General features: G+C 37.9%; 1 protein-coding gene across 4 annotated transcripts; it reads left to right on the top strand.

Moving 5' to 3' along the window:
* Positions 1 to 2,046: 2,046 nt before the first annotated feature.
* znf148 (zinc finger protein 148) lies at positions 2,047 to 10,925 on the top strand. Of its 4 annotated transcripts, XM_053497110.1 has the most exons (8): positions 2,047 to 2,232; positions 2,328 to 2,476; positions 4,299 to 4,741; positions 5,024 to 5,149; positions 5,300 to 5,423; positions 5,529 to 5,612; positions 5,803 to 5,921; positions 6,150 to 10,925. In XM_053497110.1, exons 3-8 carry the CDS (start codon positions 4,391 to 4,393, stop codon positions 7,761 to 7,763), a joined length of 2,418 nt encoding a protein of 805 aa, XP_053353085.1. In that variant the 5' UTR covers positions 2,047 to 2,232; positions 2,328 to 2,476; positions 4,299 to 4,390; the 3' UTR covers positions 7,764 to 10,925. The 4 variants fall into 4 exon arrangements, with proteins under 4 accessions (XP_053353085.1, XP_053353086.1, XP_053353084.1 ...); XM_053497111.1 differs by lacking the exon at positions 2,328 to 2,476 and having other exon boundaries at positions 4,304 to 4,741; XM_053497109.1 differs by lacking the exon at positions 2,328 to 2,476 and having other exon boundaries at positions 2,048 to 2,232.
* The last annotated feature ends 3 nt before the right edge of the window (positions 10,926 to 10,928 follow it).

Here is a 10,928-nt window from a genome sequence, read left to right as displayed (position 1 = left end):
TCAGAAAGTTAAGAGCCTTGGGCACCCATGACCATGTCACCTGTTCACTGTTTGTCCTCCCTCAGACCACTTTTGATGGGTACTAACGACTGCATATCCAGAGGACAAGTCTTGCCGTTTATGCGATTCTCTCACCCAGTCAACTTCGAGAACTGAGAGGTCACATGCTGCCTAATATATATATGTTTTTCACTTCACCCGTCAGTGATTTTAATGGTCTGACTGCTTGGTGTATTTTCTTGTGTACCTGTTTAAAAGAGAAAATATTGTGGAAAAAAAAATAGATGCTGCCCTCTTGTGGGCATTAATTGGATTTTAGTCTAAACAATATACAACTTTTAGAATGACACATTTAAAAAAAAAAATCAATATAAGTTTGCAAAGAGCAAACAAATTAAGGTGAAAGAAATTATATAGTGGGAAAAGTGCTACCAGAATATAGTCCCTTCATGGCTTGATTCCTAATGAACTAGAGGAACATAGACTGGTTTTCTAGGTACCTGTAAGTACCTACAGCAATGTTGAAGGTTTGTGCCATGACCAAGACCCATGTGGGTCCCCTCTTATCTTTTTCTATTCCAGTCTAGCATATAAACTAACAAAGTGGATTTAATGTGCTAATCAATGGAGCAATTTTTATTTTAAGTCTGTTTTTTTTTTTTTTTTTTTTTTTTGTATAAATAAATCCGCATCACACAAAACTGGCTAGACAGAAGTTAATGAAACTTTGCCTTTAAAAAAAAAAACCCACCAAAAAAAACCTCAACCTTTATATATTTCTTTGTATTTATAAGTTAATTAGAAGAACTGGCAGACATGTATGTGGGCTTCAATCTGAAATAATATCACTAATTATATTTTATATATTATATTTTAATATTTAGCGCAGGTCTTTTTTTGCTAATGGCGGAGGCATGGTCAGGGTGATGGATAGTGGACAATGGTCAAATTGTTCCCTGGGACTGGGTCATTTTCACCACACACTCCTAGAGCCTTGCCACAGAATTCTGATAATGATAAATGAAGTGTTTAGGCTGTGTCAGTCCCTCTGACTAGGCCTATGCAATTAATCAATTTTTAAATTTGCCTCCTCAGAAATATGAAAACACAATGATTGAAATTACTACTGTGCCCATTTACATTCCTGAGGACTTTGACACTGATAAGCCTACCTCCTCCACAGTCTATCCATCTTGACTTGGATAGACGTTATAAGGAGGTTTTTATTCAGGGAAATTACTGGTGAGTCTATAAAATAAAGGACTATGTACAAATAGCTTTCATTTCTAAAGTCTACACTTCAGTCCCATTTTAGATCCAGTATGATGGTGCACCTTAAGGGCCAGGGGTATGACATGGCTGTGCATGGAGTTTGCATATTTTCCCCTTGCTTGAAGGGTTTCCTCTGGGTGCTGTGGTTTCTTCCTACAGTCCAAAGACATGCAAATTAGGCTAATTGCCATTCCCAAAATTTCCTAAAAATCCCTTAGTGTGTGAATGAGAGTGTATGTATGTGCATGAATTGCCACTCCGTCCAATGTACCCTGTCTCCTGGGATAGGCTCCAGGTTCTCCCGTAGCCCTGTATGCAGGATAAACCGGTATAGACAGTGAGTAAGCTTGAATGTCAATTGATTAAAACAATTTACTCCGAGTTGAAGGAAGGCATTTGTTGAACCGAGATTGGAAACTGTCTTCAACAAAGACTGTATTTGCACAAGTGCCAGTAATGTGTGGCTTAATAATGGAGCGTGTTTAAACTGATAGATTATTCCACCAGTCAATCTAAGTTTAAACACGTGTCCAGACTGCACGGATCTGAACTGAATCCTCTGTACCTGGAGAACTTTAACATGCCCGACACCTTGGAATAGAAATAATAAACCCCACAATGCAGTGCAAATGGATGTACAGTGGAAAAGAGATTGGTCGTGGATCAAACAGCGTCACTCATACTGTACAAGTACACTAAGTCTTCCTTTCCGTAACCATGACATCTGCGCCCTACGTGGTGTACTTCATGAGCAATAGAAAGCGATTTGGGACGCATCCGTGGAATTTCGCGACTAGCTTTCCAGCTAGCTCTGCTGCTAATCAATCAGCACAGCAGCGACGAAAACTTTTCCAGGGAGATTATGACCGCTGATCATATACAGCTCCTGGCGCTGTGAAAAATAACAAGAAGCTAACGAAGCTACCTGTAGAAAAAAACAAGAAGACAAAAACCGTGCGGGTGAGTCTTTGTGCTAATTTTCGGTTTTTGAAAATCACAAGCAGACGCAGCATTAGACAAGCTAGCCATCAAAGTGCAACTTGTGTGTGTTTTAGATAACGCTAGCAGAGCCGGCTACTGTTCGGATTTCCCAGGCCTGAAAGGAAACCCAGTGCTAGCCTGGAAGCTAGCTAGCCCTGTCCTGTGGTGATTTATCGGTCTACCTCAGGCATCTAACAACCGTCGGGCAGCCGCCGTGACATTTGTAAGGCCGATTTGACAGCGATGTTTTAGTGTTAATTAAACAGTTTGACATTTATTGAAGACTGTTTGCGTCTGTGTCAGACGCCGAGCCCTGCACTGAAGGCATAAATATGCATATCAGTTATGCAATTATTATTATTTTTCGGCCATAATCATTTCGCTACGTAGTTAGCTTCGCGTGTAATTCCTCAGTGCTAACTTACACCAGCTGTAGAGCATTCTCGTAGTTTTATATAATGCAACAAGACTTCCTGTAAATGTTTATCTCCTCACCAAACATTAAGTATTTGTTGGCTACGATTAGCTAACAGTACAACTTGTTACCCGACTTTACAAGGTCATTTTCTGTCAAAAGTAATGCGTTAAGTTATATTATTTGTGTTCTGGATTGATACACAGTTTACAAGGCCTGTATGTTACCGTTAGTTTGCTAAAGCGTAAATGACCTACTAGTCTTATTAATATTCATATACCTCTATAATGAACTGTCTAGCATTTATAATTACAATAAGGAGGTATATTTTAATTATGGTCTATATTGGGTAGCTGTAGACCAAGCAACCAAGGAGGCTTGTAGTTCAACCAGATGTGGGTTATGCAGCCATAGGGAAAAATAGCAATAATTCATAAGAAATGCACACATACGCACTATATGGACAAATGTATTCGGCCAAACATGCAGTCACGTTGTATCCAAGTACATATACTTTAATATGGAGTTGGTCCTCCTTTTGCAGCTATAACAGCTTCCACTCTTCTTGGAAGGCTGTCCTTAGGATTTGGAGTGTTTCTGGGGAAGTTCAGGGCCACATAGCCCATGGTGTATGAATGACAATCAGGCTTCGAGCTGGCAACTCAACCCCTCAAGTAACTGCCACCGAAACAACGGCTATATCTCCAGGGTGAGGAGTATCTGTCCCCACTGTTGATGGACCAAAATACCTAAATTTATGACACACGCATATGATAAGTTAATGTTATGCAATATATACAGTATATATAACTGCATAACATTAACACATTAACCCTTTTGCTAACAAAATAGTGATGCACTGTGTGTCCTGACATCTTTCTATCAAAACCAGATTTTCTGTTGATCCGACAACATGGGCAAGCCTCCACTCCCCACGACCCTGTTCCCATTGTTTTTTCCTCCTTGGACCACTTTTGGTAGATCCTGAACATGCCAGACCGGGAAACAGCCCACAAGACCTGCTGTTTTGGACTGCTACCCTGTTTTGGATCTAGCCCACACAATTTGGCCCTTGTCACAGTAGCTACAGTTACAATATCATTGAAGTGGTGCCAGGAAGTAGGTGAAATATAATAAGCAGCAAGTAAACCTATTGTCCTAGAAGTTGATGTGTTGAAAGCAGAAAAAAATGGGAAAGCGTAAGGATTTGGTCAAGGACAAGATTGAAACTGCAGCTCTTGTGGGATCTACCAAAAGTGGCCCAAAGAAGAAAAACTACCAGACAGTGTCACCAACGGTCACTGATGCTCATGAGTCGTCAAGGCTGGCTCATGTCATAGCTACTCTAGCTTCTGGTTTCCATAAAAAGGCTCAAAACACACAGTGCATAAATGTTTTTGTTGCAGAATATGTGTGTATACAGTATATAATTAGAAAGTTTCCCAGTTTTAATCTCATGACTGTTTTATGCTAGTCATGGAATATTAACTTGCAGAGGGTTAAACTTAGATTTAAGTTTTTGAATAGAAATTTATTTGTGACCTTGGATAATTAAACCAAAAAACAATGAGTGTCCTTGCTCCAACATTGTCTCTTATCTTGCCGTATTTGTACTTAAACCTTCAACCAGGTTAGTAGAGGACTGTCAAGAATACCAGCAAAGGTCCATGACAATCAACTGTTTTTCTGAAGCCACAAGCCACAACCAAGTAATTCAGAAAGATGAACATCGATGACAAGTTGGAAGGCATCCTGATTCGATGTGGCACTGTGAACATACACCATTCAGTGCAAACCTTAGCACCCTCTGGGATGGATAAAAGAGGTGGAGGAGGAAGCTTGGATATGTCTCTAGGAGAAAAGAGTTTGGCCAATCAGCCCCTACTTGCTGATGATGATGATGAGGAGGAAGATGAGGATGAAGAGCTGGCTGGCGGGACGCTGACTTCACACAATCTAATTGCACATAATGAACTTATGGTTCAAGAGGAGACTGTGAAGAACAGTGCAGCAGGAGAACAAGAATTTTCTCAGCAACTTTCTCACAAGATACCATACACTCTACACATACCTGTAAGTTCACACTACATAACCTTTGTGAATGTCAAGCAGGTGGAGCTTATGTATATGACATAAAATATTAACGTACTAAAACTTTTTTTTTTTTTTAAGTATTTCAGTTGTTCTTCCCTTTTATGTTTTTTATTGTGCAGAATACACTTTTTTGTGCTAGACTACAGTACATAAAAAGCCAGTGTTTTTTAAATCTAGTCCTTGTTTAAGTTGTGCCTGAGAACCATCTGATTTCAGCTTTTCTATTCGGTGTAATTAAATTGTAATTTATATTCTTGTCAGGTAAATATTAAACAGGAACTGAAGCTGTCAGATCCACTAATTCTCAGTAAAAAGGACAAGAAACAGGAGAGGGACCTTACAGAATCCCACAAAAAGAAGAAGAGAAAGCAGCGGTCTCCTGCAAAGGTACCTACAAATTCTCTGTATAGAATTTAAGAGGAATGACCATTTTGTCCATTGACTTATTTTTCGTTTTAGAATGCTGATAGTTGTACTGTATGTTGACCAAATGTAAGAGCGTAAACATTGATATAAGTGATCTACCTAATGTGTTAGATTCTTACAATTAATGAAGATGGTTCACTGGGACACCAGAACCCAAAGTCACATATCTGTGAGCACTGCAACGCTGCTTTCCGGACAAATTACCACCTACAGAGACACGTCTTCATTCATACAGGTTACACAAACACTTGCACATCCACTGAACGTATTGAACAATAATCGTGTTTGCTTATTTTTCTTCACAATCATTTTTTTCTTTAAACAAAAAAATCCTACATAGGAGAAAAGCCTTTTCAGTGCACTCAGTGTGACATGCGTTTCATTCAAAAGTACCTCTTGCAGAGACATGAGAAAATTCACACAGGTAAGAAGAAATCCAAAAGTCATAATCATGATTAATATCTCTGTCTATCTATATATTTAGGAGTCAGTTTTTAACCATTCATGTGTAGAATAATAGCAATGTTCATGTGTTTTTCTTTGAAATACATGTTTATTTGATGGATGTAGCATGTCTTATTTTTCATCTTCTTTAATATGATTTGTTCCTGTAGGAGAAAAGCCATTTCGATGTGATGAGTGTGGAATGAGATTCATCCAGAAATATCATATGGAAAGACACAAGAGGACGCACAGTGGAGAGAAGCCTTATCAGTGTGATTACTGTCACCAGGTTAAAATTACAAAATTTTCATACTAATGTATTGATTTTTTTTTTTTATCGTTTAAATCACATACATCCTTATTTCTACATGGTGTAGCAGTACAAATAACATGAACACGAAATTAATTATGCTTTTGTCCCAGAATACAAGGCCTTACCTATGTTGATCAGAAGCTGGTCTTTCTTTTGGTGTATTTTGAGAGAGAATAATTTAATAGTGTCAATTTTTTGCCTTAGTACTTCTCCAGGACTGATCGAGTCTTGAAGCATAGACGTATGTGCCATGAAAATAAGGAGAGAAAGATCCACAAAGCAGCTGCCAAAGATGGCCTTCGACTCAGCACAGAAACACTCACATTTTCCTTCCCATCGAAGGAGAGCACTCTACCTAAGAAAAAGCGGCAAAAGTCCACTGATAAGAACAGCTCCTTAGTCCAAACCACTGCTGTCACAGACAAGGTTTTGGAGGGTGCGGAGAAAAAGCAAGAGGACAGACTCAACAAAAGTGATTGTCTTCCTCTTTATGATGTTGCCACCAAGGTCAAGGATGAGTATGTAGTGACAGAATATTCAGTAGAACTCCCAGATTGTTCACCAGAAAGTGGGCAACTTACAGGGGAGGCATGTTCTGACGATATCACCCCTCCGAAGATAGTGCTAAAGAAGATTGCTAGTAAGAAGAGTGTAAAACAGCAGCCATTGGAACATTCACAGCCTTTATCACCCCTGTCATCATTTGAGGAAGGAAAAGTCACAAGATATACTTTTGAAATTGTAGATAACAAGGGCCTGTTGGATGTAGAGCCAAGCCCTGACTTGGAGACTGTCGATCCACTCCAGGTTGGGCCTACAAAGCCAACTGGCAGCAGCACAAACTATGATGATGCCATGCAGTTTCTCAAGAAGAAACGTTACCTCCAGGCAACCACGGTCAATAACAGTCGTGAATATTCCTTGAATGTGAACAGCATCTCCTCACAGCCCTCAGTTACTCAGGCAGCCGTGGCCACTGTCATAGACGAGACTGTTCCTGCCACAATCCTGTCTGAGACTCAGACTCTGAACGTAGAGATCAAGGCAAGCCACGAGAAGAACGTGCTTCCTGATGAAGTCCTGCAGTCGCTTCTGGATCACTACTCCAACAAGGCCAATGGACAACCTGAGATCAGCTTTAGTGTAGCAGACACGGAAGTAACTTCCAGCATCTCTATCAATTCATCTGATGTTTCAGAGAGTAGCCCTACTGAGGCCTTGGGTACTAGTTCTCAAGCACCCACCGCAGAAAAGGCTAGTCTTCTGCAAGAGTATTCAAAGTTTCTCCAACAAGCATTGGAGAGGACCAGTCAGAATGACAGCTACCTGAACAGCCAGAGCCTAGCGTTTGTGAATGATAGTGCAAGCCTTGGTGGGCAGCCCTTATTTTCTACAGACAAACAGTTTGGTTCTCCAGGTCGGTTTAGATCAGGTATGAACTCTCCTCTGAGACTGGACAAACCACATTTTGGTCTTTTGGTAGATTCCCAACACTCGTTCTCATTTTCGGGTGATGAAACCAACCCCTCTTCAGTGTCACCGACTGAGGATTTTCTGGAGCAGGTGTCCCCCAAAAAGACAGACACTCAGGGTATCACTCAAACGTTTCAGATTGCGACATTCGATCAGAACTTCCGATCTCAGTTCCAGACGTCCCGGTCTGGACTGTCGTCACAGTTTAGTGTTTCCAATGGACAGGTCAGCATAAGAAGTCATGGAGGAACAGACTTTCCAGAATTCTCTCTTGTTAATGTTACTGAAAGCAGAACTCAAATGAGCTCGTCTCCAGATCCTACAAGCAGCCACACATTTGGCTAAAAAAAAAAAAAAAAAAGCTATTTAAAATTTTGGTCATTTAAAAGCACTTTATACTCTTGCTCTGCGAATGTAAGCAGCACCATCTTGGATGTTCATCTCATGGCAAGCCTTTGAACTCCAGATGTTGTCTTTCTAACTGGGGGTTGTTTTAATCATGCAAGGGTGAGAATCATTTTAAGGAAGTAGTTTTTTGTTTTTCAGCACACTCATTTAATGTCTGTATACAAATAAAAGGCACTTTTCTGTAGTTTTTTGTTAACCTCCTGAGACCCAGACTCTACTGTTGTCTACACTGTAATTTCTTCAGTTTGTTTATTAGCACCTTATAACTGTAAACCTAATTAATGTCTCTAAACAGAGGTAAGTTTGATAAAAGATCATTACACAATGATCCTCATATAAGGATTGTACAAGTAAATATGGACAATGTGATTGGGAGAAAATGTCATGTCCTGATATGAGAACATTCAGGTCTCAAGAGGTTAATTTAGTCAGTTCATCTGCACATCATACTGCACAACCAGAATTCTCTAAGAGAATTTACTTCTTTACAGGTACATACAAATAAGCTCTTAAATTTCCAATTTAAAATTATAAATTCATAATTTTATATAATGGAATTGTATAACTCGTAGGTATTTTTGCACAACACTATGAAGGTAATACTCATTTTAAAGAAAAGCTCTTAAATTATTGTGGAACTAGGTACATCTTTGACACATTGGTGTATCTCTAGGTACCTTGATTGACACCTTAATATTTTTCCTTGTACAAAGCAGTACTAATCCTTGGAACTGGAACTAATATGAAATAACTGTAAGAAATACACATCATTTGGATTATACTGGGAAGGCAGACCTCAGATACAGCATGGGGTAATGAATAAAGGTATCAAAAGTTCTATTTTTCAGTAATGAAACGGATTAAGTAGGTTTTCCCTGAAAAAGTTTTTTCCCCTGCATGTAGTGCCTTTTTATGTATCTGTGAAACAAAACAACCTATAAAAACATAATCTCAAACTGCCTTTTTATACCAATTTTTTGCTTAGTTTTGATCATGCACCTAAAGAAACTAAAGGTCTTAGATTTACCATAATCAAAATGTGTATCAAATTTGCACTTGAGCCTTGTGGGCCAGTGCTCCTCATACCTTGGACTTTCAGGCTATCTTGATGTATGAAACCTAGCCTGAATTGTGGTGTTCTGGGTCTTTTTAAAACACCTTTTCCAATTTCATAATTGCAATTATGGAGATATTTTATAGGGACAGAGACTTGTGATGTCTTTATTTGCTATGCCATTCTATTGTGTGTTTGGTAGATAGCAAGTAAACATATTCAATTGGGAAATTGAATCAGTTGAATCATGTAAGTTTAATCATTGTCCTTGAACTATGAACTAAAATTTGCCTTGTCTATCTTTTTAAACTGACATTCATTTATTCATTGCATTATTTGGTGAAACAAATGGTGCATGACTTTAATCTTTGGTACATTTATTTGGTATTTATAACCATAGTTATCAGTATAACAAGATATTGCGTCTAACAGTGATTCATGTCAATATACTGCCTATTTATGATTTCTGTATGTTTGGATTTCTCTCTTTTTTTCTTTTTTTCATAAGCTGTAATTCACAGATGCTGTTTTTAAAAGCCTACAGGTGTGCCATGCTAAACTACAGACCAAATTGGAACTATATTGTGAAGTGATCTTTATTATAAATAGTTGTTTCTCCTTATACAACATTTTTTTTTTTTAAATCCCTCATTCCACTGCCAGATGTGTGTCTTGTTTAAGCATATGTATGTGTAAGCATGTATGTATGTATGTACGTATGTCTCAGTTGTACATTTTAAAACTGCGCATTTTGTTTGTGTATATTAGGAGTGGGACAGAAATATTGGATATATTTGGGATGTTTGTGGATTTTTAAAATGAATGTACTTGTGTCAATTCAGTGCGCATAATCCTGTTGGTTCTGGCCTCAATGAACACTGCTCAAGTTACTGTTGATTCATAGTGACTAGGGTTTTTCTCTCTCTCTCCCTCGCTCTCTTCCCCTCTCTTTTTTTTTTCTTTTTTACCACAGTGGATAGTCTCCTTTTGTTTTATGTCTTAAAAGCTCATAACTTTATTTCTTGTCAATATAAGAATTGCTTTCTTTTATTATTTATTTTTTTTAATTAAATGGGTTTTCTTTAAACCTATTTAAAATCAAATATCAGTTCTATAAATTATATACCTCTTGAGCACAATCAAAATTTATTTTATTTTTTTTTTTTTTAAGGATTAAAATCCATCAGGTTTTAAATCAACCAGGATGTCACTTAAGTCTAAATGAAGTGTGGACACTTATTTTTATGTTTGTAGAATATTATTACTTCTGTTACTACTACAAGCAATTATGTCAATTTTATTTTTTCCTTTATTTGCATCCCATACATTGGAATTATGGCAGCATTGATATAGATTTAGTTTTTCTTGTTTAGATAGAAAACAATGAACTGTTCTTAAACAGTTAGATCTAGACATTATCACATTGATGCGGGATGGATATCCACAGGTTTTTTTTTTCTTCTATACACTGGTTATATTATTATTTTTACATGTATGTATCTTTATTTTAGCCAAACTATTTCCATAAACCTTCATTCATTTTATGCAAGATGATGTATAGAACCTGGGGGATTTTTTTTCTTGCTTACATTTTTGTGTATGTCCTTTGAAATACAATTGAAAAACTCAGTAATATTTCTTTTGTTTTTGCCTTTATCCACCTCCTACTGTAATTATGTTTCATAGCCTGTGTCTTTCTCTTCACCACTGGTTACCATATGTCAATAGACAGAGTCAACAGGGTCTTTCCTTTTGTCAACATACCTGGTTGAATACCAATGATATCCACACGTGATGTGTTGCATTATGTGCGATTATTATGACTAGACACACTCACTCACTTGTTAATTCTCATATTCTCTATATTAATTCTAATACAGTATCCTGGAGCCTATTGCAGGGGACTAGCTGCATGAGTCCACACAAGCACTTAAACACATAATTTTTTGCTATTTAATACAGTGGTTCCCATTCCTGATCCTGGAGTATCCCTGCCCTGTACATTTTAGTGTTTGCTCGGCTGTGCCACACCCACTTCTATTTAGAAA

This window comes from Clarias gariepinus, chromosome 5 (genome assembly GCF_024256425.1).
Source record: "Clarias gariepinus isolate MV-2021 ecotype Netherlands chromosome 5, CGAR_prim_01v2, whole genome shotgun sequence".
In the NCBI taxonomy this organism is placed as follows: Eukaryota; Metazoa; Chordata; class Actinopteri; order Siluriformes; family Clariidae; genus Clarias; species Clarias gariepinus.
Note: the sequence above shows the minus strand (reverse complement) of the source record. Positions and strands in the feature narration are given on the sequence as shown.